This window comes from Ursus arctos, unplaced genomic scaffold, assembly GCF_023065955.2.
Source record: "Ursus arctos isolate Adak ecotype North America unplaced genomic scaffold, UrsArc2.0 scaffold_11, whole genome shotgun sequence".
Classification (NCBI taxonomy): domain Eukaryota; kingdom Metazoa; phylum Chordata; class Mammalia; order Carnivora; family Ursidae; genus Ursus; species Ursus arctos.
In genome coordinates, this window is record NW_026622775.1 from 36,856,305 (window position 1) to 36,870,943 (window position 14,639).

The 14,639-nt window shown below is 47.3% G+C and overlaps 1 protein-coding gene across 2 annotated transcripts in view; it reads left to right on the forward strand.

Annotated features, from left to right (window-relative positions):
* ARHGAP10 (Rho GTPase activating protein 10) overlaps positions 1-14,639 on the forward strand; it is a 308,230-nt gene that overhangs the window by 289,179 nt on the left and 4,412 nt on the right. For both annotated transcript variants that reach the window (XM_026499449.4, XM_057310112.1), the window contains 2 exons: positions 7,812-7,964; positions 9,141-9,232. In XM_026499449.4, coding sequence (XP_026355234.1) covers positions 7,812-7,964; positions 9,141-9,232 — 245 coding nt within the window. The remainder of the gene's footprint in view (positions 1-7,811; positions 7,965-9,140; positions 9,233-14,639) is intronic.

Sequence of the window (14,639 nt, forward strand, 5' to 3'; positions counted from 1 at the left end):
GCCCAGGTGAGCCCTGGGCATTTGCAGATGGGCTTCTGGCACACAGTGGGGGCCCCATGCCACAAAGCCAGTGCAGATGGGGGGCGGGGGCCCAGGGGAGTTTGCCATCATTGTCGTCTCCCCCAGCTCTCCACTCCAAAATGGATTCTCGTCTGGTCCATCTAGTGCCAGTGTCAGTGCTCTGTGGCCCACTTCTGCCTGTTTTTATACATAAAGTTTTATTGGCACACAGCCACCCCATCACGGACGTTGTGTCTGTGACTGCTCTGGCGCAGCGGTGATGCAGAGGGGAGGATCAGCTGTATGGCAGGCAAACACTGAAGTGTTTACTGTCTGGCCCTTTCCAGACCAAGTTTGCTGACCTCAATCTCATCTATAAATAAAACAAATCTTTTTGGAAAAAACACCTTTTTTAAAACCCCAGTTTCAACAAGTGAGGGGTTAATTGCCTTAAGATGGGCTGTGTAGGTGATTTTTAAACATAATCCTTATGAATCTTTTCTTGTCATTGAACCAAGCAAAAGGTTTCCTTGTAGCTTTTGGATGTCTTTAGTGGTGTGATCCTGATTTCAAAAGGTCTTCAGTTTTCTAGTGAATAAAGAGTTTATATGCAGCTGTTTTTTTTTAAACCTATTGTTTAAAATAAAATTTTTATTTGAAATAGTTGTAGATTTACAGAAAAACTACGAAGACACTACAAAGGGTTCCTCTAAACCCTTCATCCAGCTTCCCTGCTGTTAGTATCTTACCCAGAATCATGGTAGTTTTATTAAAATTAGAAATTCACGTTGGTACAGTACTGTTAACCAGAGACTTGACTGGGATTTCACTAGTTCATCCACTCCTGCCCTTTTCTTCCAGTCTCCATTCTAGGGTACCATATGGCATTCACGGCACTTAGCGACTTTTTTTTCTTTTTTAGATCGTGACATCCACTTAATATCTCCAGTTTTTTCTCCTTGATATAGTGTATGTGTTGTCTTTGGGTAAAGAAAATGATTTGTTCATGGTGACATAGCCCTGGAAAGCAGAGGTGACCTCTGACTCCAAAGTACCAGGGGCTTCATTTATCGCGTGTTCAGCGAGCGCCCGTCACTGCGGAGTCACACCTAGCACTCCACTGAAGCCAGACAGCCACGTCGCCTGTTAATGATGCCTTTCATTTTCATTAAGGAAACTGAGACTAGAGAGTTTATACTTACCCAGGTTTCCGTTGTGGGTGACCCTCAGCCAAGGCTAACAATGCCACGGGGCTCCAGTCTCCAGCGGACAGTCTGAGGTCATTCTCTTGCTCCTTGCCACAGCCTCTAGCTAGTGAGAAGTATCCTCTGTGCTTACAAAAAAAACAAAACAAAACAAAACAAAAACATGGGGAGACCAGCCAGAGCCGGCTTGGGAAGCCAGGTCGCTCTTCGGAACGGTGGCGCTTCCTGCACTTGTAATCCGTGGGATTACTGTCCTTCAGTAGCCCTCCCTTTGCCTTTAGCTCATGGTCCTGCCCCCTGAGTGGGTCTGACTCCTGTCCCTCTCCGCTCTTCTGCTTGTCTTCTCTGCCAGCCCCCCAGCAGGACGTGAGGCTGTGAGCTCTCTGCAGGCTAGGCAGAACGGGCTTGAGCACCCGCATGACCTCGACTGCATCCCTTCCAGCCCCGAGCTGCTCTTCTCGCAGGCTGTGAAATGGTAGCATGGCTGGCGCTAAGTGCGTCGGCGTGTGCGGGCTCTGTCTAGCACAGTGCTGGGGCGGCGGCCGCGCCTCGCAGGGGCCAGGGTGTGGAGGGGCGACGACGCTACTGACACAGGCGGCACCAGCTCAGGGCATTCACCGCCTCGTCCAGAAAGCCGCCTCAGGGCCCACGTGATCATTCTCCCAAAGGACCCTGGGCAACTCTCTACGTGGCAGTCATCACACTGTGTTATGATTATCAGCCTGTCATTCTCTGCTCACTTGACTGGGCACTCATGGACAGCAGATGTCCTAGTCCCCTGGGTGTCTCCAGGGCCTAGCATGGGGCCTGACAGGTAGTTCTCGGACCGTAAATGATGAGTGAACAAGGTCCATGTCCAGGTCTCCTAGTGGGCAATGAAGACCTCCTCGCCCAACCCTGGATGATGGCGACTCTCTTGTCACAGGCGTTTGCTTACTGCCACTGCTGTCCCCCTCAGTATGCTCATTTGGAAGCGACAGTGTGCTAGCGGTGGAATTCTCCCTCTCTGGCACTTAAGGAATAACTGTGGCATTTATTTGAACAGAGATTTCCCATAATATACAGATCTACAATATTTCCTTCTGTCTTTATTAACATTTTCAAACACTTTTGCCCAGGACAGCTGTTCTAGACTTATGCTGTACGTTTCCCAGGCTGGAATGAAAGATCATTTCACTAATGTGTTAGCTTCTGCTCAGAGACCTTGGAAATGAGGTTTTAAAATCTTTCATTCCAACGCAAACTTCTGATGTGATTCTGACATCATATAATCAGAGTCAAATATCTTGGTGGGGGGATTTAATCACTTCATATAAGCAATCATTTCTTTCCTTGATATGTGTTCTCCCTTTTCTGTGTCCTTTGGATATTTTAAATTATGCTCATTGCTGAAAGAGCCTAGAATCGGGCACTTGTGTTGCCAGCACTGCCCAAAGCCTGACCCGTCGATGTTATGCAAGAAATGTTCACTAGATGCAGAAGTTCTCTAGTGACTGGTGCAGCTGTTGTCAAATTTTAAGTCAAGGCCCTCACTCCCCTCCCCCATTGCTGAAATGCTTGTGCTCTTCTGCTGCCAAAAAGTTTTTAATATGCATGGAGCGTAGAGCCTGGTATTGGAAAAGATTGGGTCACAGTTTGAATCGGAAGCAGCATATATTGCCGATATGTTACATTTTATAAATATAAACTGTAAAGTATATACATACACAGCTACTGTCATAATTTTATGTGTCTGAGGGTTTATTCCTGCTCACCACGAAAGCTACAGGTTCTTTCCCTGAAATACAGACTCCAAAGCAAGAGTGTACATTTTTTATTATTATTTTTTTATAGAAGTCTCTCGGCACTTTCAAAAATGCACAGTCAACTCCCCACTTATGTGCTCCCAACCCTCCACCCGCCCCACCGGAGCGCGGGAGACTTCTCTCTCGCCTTAGGAATAGCCAGATAGGCTTTCAGTGTAAGTATTTTCAAGAGTGAGTTTCTGAGTTAGCAGTATGAAATCTTTATGTGTTTCTAGTGAAAACCTCTTGTTGCCATTTATGCCTTTTCTTTGAGAAGGAAACATTTCTCCTCAAAGGAAGGTGGTGATACTGGCTCTTCTGCACTAAAAACGGAGAGGGGTCCATTCAGAAGCAGGTTCTTTCAGGTCAGTGTGTGAAACTGGGAAGATAGCAAACAAACATATTAGTGTACTTCCCTTTAATTTATTTCTGTTTTGGTAAATGTGGTTTCTGAGCTTTTCAGGAAGAGTCGACTTCTGCCTCCATTTTTGCAAACCACAAGCTGGCTTTCAGGAACTATGTGGCGCTTAGGCACTTTGTTGTAACTGGTTGCAGCTCATCATTAAATAAAATTGGTGGTTTGTGATGCTGCCAGTCCTGCTCATCAAAAATTCGTAAAGGGGCAGCAGGAAGAAGGGTGTAAATGTTTTTGATGCTTAAATTTGGGAAGTGGAAGGGAAGGACACTGAAAATAGTTCATTATGTTTTAGCAGGTCATAAACTTTTTATTCTTAGATTATCCATCATTTTTGGGTTTTTTTACCCAAAGACTTTTTTTTTTTTTTTTAACCAGGATTCTCCTCTGAACCACAGCAAAAAAAAAAAAAAAAAAAAAAAGGCCTGAGTATTTTCTCAATTCTCCCAAAGATGTTAATGTCAAGAACTTTGAAGTCTGAAATCTTATTCTGCTTACAAGCCACCAGATTTGCCTCTTGTGGTGTCACGGATACTGGTAGAAGATGCGGGACTCCTGGTCAAAAGACGACTAATCATGGCAGGAGCTGTAGTAGTCAGAGTTTCTGTTCCCTGACTCCTAGTTCCCACAGGGTAATGCCCGCTGGGCTGGCTGATACCTGCACGCGAAGTGTTGTAGAGAGGAATCCAGAGCTTAGGAAAACCAGATCTTTTATGAAGGACAGTAAAGCCTGCTTTTTTCTCCAGGGGGAGACCCAGTCTCTATCTCCCCAGGCTGTTTGCTATGCAGACATCCTTGGAAAGATAGTCTAGGACAAAGGCCACCAATGCCTCTGCTCAGTAGATGCGCAGAACATGAGAAGCCCATCAAGAATTGTCTCCCACCACATGGGTAGCTGGAACCAGTCTAGATTTATAGGAGGGATGTGAATTTTATGTACGTGGATGCCTTAGGGCTTAAATCTGTCCTAGGGCTCAGGCTGAGAAAAACTGTGAGACCTTTGCTGGGGGCTGCCATTGCCAAAATGCCCAGTGTTTTTAATCAGAGACAAGAAAGAGAGTATCAGCAATAATAATTTCCTCTGCTGCTTTTGGGGAAAATATAAGTAGTATATTTGAAGCCTTAAATGGAGTTGGCCCTCAAACACTCAGGTTTGAACTGCACAGGTCCACTTTGAGGTGGAGTTTTTCAGTGCAGTATAGTAGCATAAGTGTCTTTTCTCTTCATAATGATTTTCTTAAAAACATCTTTTCTGTAGCTTACTTTATGTAAGGCTACAGTATCTGATGCAGATGTAACATCCCAAATATAGGTGAATTGACAGTTATCGGTAAGGCTTCCAAAGGTCAACAGAAGGCAATTAGCGAGGGTTAAGTTTTTGGGGGAGTGAGAAGTTAAATGTGGATGTTTGACCGCATGGGGGTCAGTGCCCCTAATTCTCACATTGTTCAGGGGTCAACTGTAGTTAAAAAAAAATTCCGATCTTCATTGCAAAAAACCACCCAAAACAATCCAACGACCCCACCAAATTCTGTAAAGAAGGAGGTAGTTTATGTAAAGAAGCTTATGCTTACAATTTCTGACCCTCAAAAAAAAAAAAAATCCAGGCAGTTTGCTTGTGGGAGACACCTATGAAACATGTCGTTATCGGACCTCTGTTGGCTGAGGTGAGAACTCATTTTAGGACTTTCTATTTACTTACCCACTTCTTGCCTCCTCCTCGCCCTTTCCCAGTGGAGAAGCCTGTGAAAAGTTTCTTGTATCCAACCCAGCAGCTGTTCTGTTTGTTTTTCAGATTTTGTTTTGCCACGTAGGTCTCCTCTTTCATAGGTCTTCCAATTCGCCACATGACTTCTGATGCCTCCTCCCCACAGAGGCTGCTTCCAGACTTGGGTTTTGCTCCCTCTTTTGAATATCCAGCTTCGCAAAGTTTGTGTCCGTGTGGGATTCTGAAATACAGAGAAGTAACCGGCTCAGGCTTCTGGGATACTGTGGGGGAGACCCAGGCGATTGAACACACAAACCTAAGTCTCAGTGGGAAGTCTGGATGGTTATGTGGGGAAACCGGTGAGTGCTGGATCACATGGCACATCTATATATTGAAGGACATCAAAAAGGTCAGAGAAAACAAAGAAGAGCGAAAACGGCTGGTGTTGAGAACTTGACCCTGAACAAGGATTGCTGAGCCTGAGGCCCTGTTTTGGGACAGGGTGGACAAGGCCGAGCTAGGGGATAGGGTTAGACCTATAGCGCCTGCTATGCCAACAGTTCTTTCACTTTCCAAAAGGAGTGTTTTTCCTTTACAAAAAAAGCAAGCAGCTTTAAAAAGAAGATGTGAGGATTAAGTAGATAATAGCTTATAAAATTTATGATCTTTATTTTTAAAGAGCCTTATAAATATAGGCACCACTGTTACTTTATCTTCATCCTCTAGCTGTCCTCCCTCTCTGCAGATGGATGGCCATCATTTAATCACGAGGCTATTTATGACCTGAAAGAGTTGACGGGGGTGTGGTCAAACATCTCATCTGCCGCGGCCACCACCCTCCAAGCACCTTGAGTAATTGCTGGGAGACGAAATGGCAATTGTTTGGCTAAGCGCAGTCTTAAATTCTCCGTCAGAGCTTCACTCACCCCTTCCTCTCCCTTCCTGATTACTGAGACACCACTTAAGGTTCATTTTCTGATAAGCCATTGAGTGACTTTTGCTGCTGGCCATGCAGATCATTTGAGATTTATAGGTTTCTTTGCTTGGTATGAAATAGGTTTTATGACTTCCACATGAATTGGCTGGATTGGGGGATTGTAAATAAATTGTTCAAAAAATAGTGTTTTTTAAAATGGGAGCCCCTCTCCCCTTTTCTGATCAAAGGATAGGAGACCTTCTGGTGTACTAAATATCCGTCAAGTCAGTAATGCGATATTTCCTGTACTTGATTTGTAAAACCCAGTTTCAGTGGTAGAATGGTTGTTCGGATGTTCGTGGAAGACTTCACGTGCCTAGCACTCTGCCTGGCTTTGTGAGGTCTACAGAAGGAGTTAAAGACCTGATTTTACCCCAAAGGCAAGAGGAATCTCTGAAACCATCACAGAACAACTCCTGCCAGCCTGCCCTCCTGTTTCTTACTGGGCTGGGCCTTCAGAGATCTATAACTTAGACCAAAGGAGAAGCGTTCGGGGAGGCAGGCCTGGAGCTGAGCCGAGTAAGGGACAGATTGGGGCTGGCAGAGGGGTCGGGGAGCCTGAGAGGTGAGGAGAGACCTGAGGCAGAGTGTGGGACCATCAGGGAAGCAGGCAGAGGGCAGGTTGGGGAGCGCACTCGTTCTTGGGGAGGCAGATGGGGGAGACTGGGTCTCAGGTGGCTGTGGGTGGCTGATTGAGCCACTCGAGTTGGAGGAATTGGACTGGGGACTGAGCCAGGAGACCACAGTGCTGAGACAGGCATGAAGCAATGTGATGAGAAGATAGAGAAGGGAACAGCATGGGAGCTACTGGAAGTAAAAATGGACAGAATTTGATGTTCTGCTACAGAGGAAAGAAGCAAAGGTAATACTCAGGAGTGTGGAAGATAAGGAAGCTGCTCCTGGCAGCTGGTTTTAGCTGAAGAGGGTGAATTTGAGGTGAAGAGCATCTGGGTGTAGCAGCCATTGAATGCATGCGTGTTGAAAACCTAATTGCAACGAGCACCTTTCATCACTGTGCTTTTAAAGTAAGCTTCGTTTACCATAGTCACAAGCCTCCAGGTTTGGAGATAATTCAAGAATAATTTAATTCAGATCAACACCTATTTATTGCATTCTCTTTCATGTTTGCAGGCTCCTCTGTTCACTGACCTTTTTACATTAGCTTTCTTTTTTTTATTTGCAAATATTGGGGAACATTAAGGTCCCCAAAGATTTTTGCTGTTCACGTGTTTCTCAAATGCTGTCTTTGGTCTGCTCTAGAGGAATCTTGATTCTTAGCTGTGTTTTTTTCTGAGTTGCCCTGTGTATATGACCAGATGAAAGGGCTTTAAACATGTGAAAGGCCATGTGTTGAGTTTTTGGAGCGATAGGTCATGAGTTTGACTATAGATTCTGACACTTTCCTTGTAAGCAGAGAACATGAGCGCCTCAGAAGTCCAAGTAACTTGTCCTGGCAATTGGATTCTAGTGTCCTGATTAGTGAACTGATACGGTGCCACGCTGGACAAGACTTGATCTTCCCCACGAACCTGGAGAAGTACAAGGCAGCTCTCCTTTGGATTGTGGTTCTTGGGGCTACAGACCAGTGAGAACTCTGTCCTGTTCTAGTCATCGGGGGAGATGAGGAAGCTATCGTCTTAGCCATTTAGGAATGGGGTATCACGTATTTGGTGTTCTGTGGCCTTTAGACTATTAATCCTGTCCTTCAAACTTCCGCCCGCAGCCCCTACCAGATGCGATCGCCCATGGTCCAGTGGCTTAACACCCAATCCCCGAGCACACCGAGCTGCAGCCCAGCTATCACACCTCCTTCACCCAAGCCACCACCTTCCCCCCTCTCTCTGCCTGCCGCCATAGTGGACAAGCCGCCGGAAAGGTACGGGGTGTGGAAAATGTCGTCGAAGACAGGGCCAGCGCACAGGCTTGATCACCGTGAGCAGCTTCTTGTGTTCCCTGCATGAAGGAGGCTGGCTGGAGTTCTCCCAGCCTCCTGGGCCTCGTGGACAGCACTGACCACCTGTCTTGGACTGGGCCTCAGTTCAAGAGCAACTACATCCTCAGGGGAAATCGACCTTCTGTGGGAGCTGCTTGAACCTACTGTCCTACTTTGTTTTTTGGGTGCTTGTTGTGCATTGATGAAATCACTTATTTTGGAAGAACTTAGACATGAATATAAAGCACATGCTTTTTTTTTTTTTTTTTTTTTTTTTTTTAAAGGGAAGTGAACAGGGCCCTGGGAACAGGAATTAACATGGCCATTTAATGGGCCCCTTGTGCAGAAGCCAGAGATGCTGGCCTGGCAGGCCCTTCGTCCTGGGTGGTGGGCTGAAGCTCTTCCTGTCTTCACTGGCTTCCCCCACGCCAGTGAGATGGGACACTTCCTGTGTGCGTCTGGCTGACACCATGGTCTCCCTCCTCCCCTGGTGTGGTCTTTCCCCAGAAGGGCACAGAGGGCATTTTGACAAGTGGCGAGAAGCTGAGCCTTGAAATGCCTTTTGGAGGCAGGCATGAGGGGGTCAAATAGAGAAGACCCAACTCAGAACAACAAACTCCTTCCAGAGTGGTGTGGAAGCAGACTGTCCGTGTGGACAGACGGATGTCCGATGCACACTGCCCAAGTCACTCCCAAGCGTGTGCCTCTGCCCTTCGCTGCCTTGCCTTCTGTCTCAAGATACTGGTGCTTTTCCTAATAGATAAGCACAGCGCTTAGGAGCGAACATACCCCGTGGCTCCGATAATGCTGAGCGATTGGAAAGGGCATCCCTCCAGGCAGAGAGGAGAAGTAGGTGATGAGGTTCAGTGAAAGCATCTCAGAGAAGCTCCCCGAAGAAAGATTTGAATTTGAAACCCATCATTTACTTGAAAATCAAGTGCTGTGGATGCGCCTGATGTTCACTTCGCTTCTATTTGGTTGGTTTGGGTATTTTGGAAGCAGTTGTCCCACTGGCAATATGTAAATGAGATTTGGGGAGGGGCGGGGTTGGGGAGAGGTGCTGTTTCCCCCTCCCAGTTTCTCCTGTTTTAATTTGTGTCTTTCCCCTTCCCTTCTCAGCGTTGTCAATCGGAAGGCTCGGGCAGTGTATCCGTGTGAAGCAGAACACAGCTCAGAATTGTCTTTTGAAATAGGAGCAATTTTCGAGGATGGTAAGTGTTAGTGGGAGCTCTGTAGTAACATATATTCTGTCCCCCTCAGAATGTCTACAACCCAGAGTAAGCAGTCACTGGTTGTCGGGTTATCGGGCACACGTCCATCCCTTGACCCTTCGGACAGGAGAGAGCTGGCCCAGTTGGCTGCCAGGAACTGAACACCGGGGCAATGGGGTGGGGGTGGGGGCTACGGAATTCCACTTCTGCTTTCATCTTGATGATTGTCCAGCCCTTTGAGCTCTTATGAATCTTCGTTCAGGACATCTTTCTCCTGATGTAAGGAAGCTAGTGCCACTTGGAATTAAGAAATACTTCTAATTTGCATCCTTTGTTTTCCTCTCCCAGAGTCCCTAGCCAAGCCTCCTAAATGCGTCAGGTTTGCCAAATCTGAGTTGCAGAAGAGACCTCTTGTCAAAAAATTTTGGTTTATAGTTCCCTTGCCATTCTTATGGTTTACGTGATTTTTGCTCATTTGAATAGTATGTGAATCTCTGGATCAGGGTATTGACTTTGTGTATTGAAGCAAGGGCGTGGATTTTATCTGAGTCTTTAATATTCACACACAAGCATTTAGGAGCTCTGCCCGGCTTAATATTTCACAGATTTCTCCTTTGGTTCATTGTTTGTCTCTTTTCTCCCCCCTCCTGATTTCTTTCTTAACAGTCTTGCTCATTATGAAATTCACTGGTTGCTGTGGAAACAGTGATGCATGTGGGTGGAGCTGCCCAAAAGAGTTCTGGGGAGGCAGCGAGGATCTTAGAGGCTTGGAATGGAATGGTCGGTTAGCCAGAATGTTTGGAATATATGGAATATATCAACACAACACCTAGTGGTATCTTGTCAGTAATGCAGTGTTTGCTGGTGATTGTTTTTTAGAAAGCAATTTGCCTATTTATTTATTTAGGGAGGGGGGAGGGACAGAGGGAGAGGGAGAGGGAGAATCTTAAGCAGACTCCATGTCCAGTGTGGAGCTTGATGTGGGGCTCGATCTCACGACTCTGAGATCATGACCTGAGCCAAAATCAAGAGCGAAATTAAGCGTCAGACCCATAACTGACTGAACCACCCAGGCGCCCCACAAGTTGCCTCATTTAGAATAGATTTCTCTCTGTGTGTGATGTATACTCTTGAGAGCCAGGGACTCTTGATAGTGTCAGAAAACAAACAACACTCCCACCGGAAACCCACATATGACAGAATTACACTTTATGGAGAAATTTTGTTCTTGGAGTAGAAGCAAGATAATCCCTCTATCACCATAACACACATGCATGTGATTTTGCCAAGAGAGTGTGGTAAAATATCTGCCCTACTCCAGGCCCTTCACACGTTGGACACCACATGGCAGGACGGGACACTGAGACGGTGGTGTTGAAACCCACCCATTTGAGAAATGATGGTGAATTTTTACATCGTGTGGTGATTAGAACTGCTTGGGAGCTTCTGACATCCCTTAGGCTGTATTGTTCGTGAGATATTTACCTTGGTAGCAGGCGTATCTATTAGGATGCCTTTCACTGCAAGTAACAGAAACCGATACAACTTAGCTATCAGTCATGAAAATGGATTAGCTCATGTGGTGATTAAGTCTGGAAAGCTTGGTTAATTCTCATTCTCAGAGATATCATCAAAATCACAGTAGCTCGTCTCTGCTGAACCATTCACAGCTTGTGGACAGGGGCCTCTGGCTGGCTTCCCCAGTGGGGACAAGATGGCTGCCAGTCCGGGCATCATAGCTACACTCAACCCTCGCAGAAGGGGTGCCTCATCCTTGTGTTGTTTTTCTTAAGAATGAGAAAACTTTTCCAGAACTACTTTCTTAGTTTACCTGCCCTCATGTCTCAATGGTCAGAACCAAGTCAGATGCTCACCCTAAACCCATCACTGGCCAGGACTTAGGGCGATCTGAACCACGCTGGGCGCAGGGACACCTCCTCCGGGCGCACGGACACATGAATGAGGGTTAGAACCTCAGCCAAATCCGGTTTCTGCCAGCATGGATAACAGGGGAAAGGCTGACAGATGTCAGACATGAGAGACTGGGCTTCTCTACCTCTGAAGTCCCTAAATGATTTGCAGGAGTTACACACCCACACACCCACACCCACACCCACCCACACCCACACCCACACCCACCCAGTATCTCACTGTGTTTAGGAAGAGGAGAGTGATGAGAGCAGGTAGCTATGGATTGTCAACCCTGCAGTTATTATGCTTAAGATCAGGTTGGCTTTTCTACTTGCCCTGTGCCTTTGGACAAGTTCTTTAAGTTCTCTATGGATCAGATTCTCCATCCTAATCTTCAAGAATGTCTACAAGAGTGATGCGGTGTCAGGGCAGCATTTGGGGCCACGGGTGTAGGTGGGGCTTTGAGAACAGCACAGACGTGTGTGGAGGACGTTGCCGAGCAGGGAGCCACGCTTGGCGCACTGTGGTGTGCCGTGTGTGGACCGGCTCCGTGTTGAGCTAAGGCACGCCTCCCTCAGCCTCGGCGCTCTGTAGTGCGGAGTGCAGCTGTCCAGCTCCGTCTGGGTCCCCGGCTGAGCTGTTCCTCAGTCTGTCCCTCAGGGCCAGCTGCTCCGCACGTGCCTTGTCGATGTGTTGCCTGCCGCCTTCTCCTGCACGGGTATGTGGGGGTCTTATTTTCTGCGAGCGCCTTGTCTTGCGCGTGCTCCCTGTGACCCTCTGGTGGCGGCACAGAGAAGCTCGCGGACGCCGCGGAATGCATTCAGAACCTACACCGTGACCCTCGCTGTGTCCTAGGGCTGGTTCTTAGAGGGTACAGAAAGTCAAAGGGCCTTCAACGGGATTTATTCTTTTTGCTTTGCGCCTTCATTCCTGTGCATAATTGATCTCTTGGCAGAAAATGTATAGTTCGTTGAAACTCTTGTGCTTGCTTAGGGTGTCCAGTGAAGCTCTACCTTGAATGGTTTGGGGTCTTCCCTTCTGAGGACTGACACACAGTAGGACCAATGGGCAGCTCGCCCGCCCTCAGCTTCCGTGGAGGAGGCGGAGCTCCGGGGGGTGGGAGGCACTGTGACAGCGCCGGCCACGGGTATGTGGCCAGGACCACCTCCTTTCTGCACACCAGCAATACTTTGGCCTCTGCAACGTCCGAGGCCTTTTTCCAGTGTTCACTTGTCCCCTGGAGCCTGAGCAGCTATCATAAATGCCCTTGCAGTATAATCCCTTTTTGTACCTCCTATGGGCAACAAAGGAAATTGGTTTATGGCTTTCAGTGGCCTTTGGTAAAGACAAAATCCAGGTCAAAGTGGCCCCTGGGCCGCGTCGTCAGTAGTTATGTGGTTTGTAATATATACAACAGTGAGAAACCCTAAAGCAGAGTGTGGGAGAGAAAGGGATCTTTGGTAATGAAGCAGCTTGATAGCTGTTCCTTGCTCTTTTGCTCTTACCATGTGGACCGGGACGTACGTTAGGAGTTTCAATTCTAGGCTGAGGATTGGTCTGTATCGCATACACATGAATGCTGAGCCGTTGTTCAGGGGAAACGCCTCCCGTGTCCCCCAGGGAGGTGATGTTTGTAAAGTCTCAGGGCAGTCTGTATTCCTGTGACTGCCATGTGGACCTTCTCTCTGGGCCTGGGGAACTCCAGAAACACGTTTGCCTGGTGACCAGTCAGTCCTGCTCTCTTTCAGCTGGCAGACCCTCCCATCAGAGTGGGGAGTGGTGTCCCTCATTGGCTGCCAGGCAGGACCGGCGGGGCTCCTCTGGTGGGAGGCTTTCTGGGAGTTGGCCATCTCTCTGCAGTGCTTCCTAGACTTTGTTCATCTCCGTGTAGGTATGTGATTGAGCCAATGCTTTGGGGAGCAGGTGTGGCCTAGATTAATCTTTTAAAACTCCTGGATTCATTTTAAAGATCTCAAATATATAAAGAATATTCCTTGAAAAACAATTTAGCATTATCTTGGCAGGTTGATTCTGTACAGACACCACAACCCAACAGTTGTTCTCCTGTACTCTAACAGTTGTACCTTTGGGAATCCTTACATGTTAAGTAAAAAAAAACAAAACAAAAAACAAAGTGAGTGCTCTATATAATGGGGTTCTGGCTAAGCTGAAATAAGCAAAATAAATAGCTTATTATTTTGAGTTCTGTACATGTGTGACGAAACTGTGTTTTAGCCATAGCTGGGGTAAGAGGATGAGAAATATGACATTCAAGCTACTGATCACCTCGAAGTGGTGGGGGTCATTAGGTGAGGGGGTAGCGGAGGAACAAACCGAGGACGAGGCCTCCAGATCAGTCAGGCGCTGGTGGCTTCCTGGTATTCACTGTATTATGATGATGCTTCATAATAAATATTTGTCATATATATTGTTTTTATTATGCTACCCCCCCCCCCAAACCAGAACTGAGTCCATATTCTGTTCTGGAGGAAGCTCTTGTAAATTGTTTTTGTCCCTGGCTTCCGTGCCCCTGGTGTTACGGGACAGTAAATGAGGAGGGCGTGGGAAAACCACAGTGAGATTCTGCCTCGTACCCAGTAGGATGAGTGTCATCAGAAACACACACGCGAACAAGCATCGGCGGGGATGTGGAGGAGCGGAGCCGTTGCGCGTCGCAGGTGGGAATGTAAGGTGGGGCACGTGGCTGCGGGAAGACGGTATGGACGTTCCTCAGACAAACGAATCACAGAGTTACCATCCAGTCCCATGGTCCCCCTTCTGCATAGATACACAGAAGACTTGAAAGCAGGGACTTAAACAGGTGTTTGACACCCGTGTTCACAGCTGCATTTTCACAGTAGCCAAAGGGGGAAGCACCCGAATGTTCACTGACGGATGAGCAGATATACGTATAATGGAATATTCAGCCATAAAAGGAATGGAATTCTGAGACTGCTCCAACGTGGGTGAACCTTGAAGGCATTATGTTAAGGGAAATAAGCCAGTCACAAAAGGCCAAATTGTGTCTAATTCCACTTACATGGAATACCTGTAATAGGCAAAGTCATAGAGACAGAAAGTAGTATGGAGGGTCCCAGGAGCCCAGGGGGGATGGGGAGTTCGTGTTTAAGGGACAGTGGGTTTCAGTTTGGGAAGGTGTAAAAGCTCTGGGGATGGAGATAGTGCTGGTGGTGACACAACATTGTGACTATTTTTAATGCCCCTGAATTGCATGCTTCCAAGCGATTAAAATGGTACCTTTTAACAGTAAAAACAGCTGTACGAGGGAGCATTGGCATAATTGTCATCACATACTGACTGGGTTCTTCAGGCTGTGTGACTCGCCCAGGGTCAGGGGAGGACAGGGTGTGTGGCTTGGGCCCTTCTCGGCCCTGGCACATGGTTAGCACCCCCAGCGCTTGCTGAGTGATGGCCATGCTGTGTTTCTGTGGCATGGGAGTCTCTAAGGAGCCTCTCGGTATGGGTAGTGGAGCTC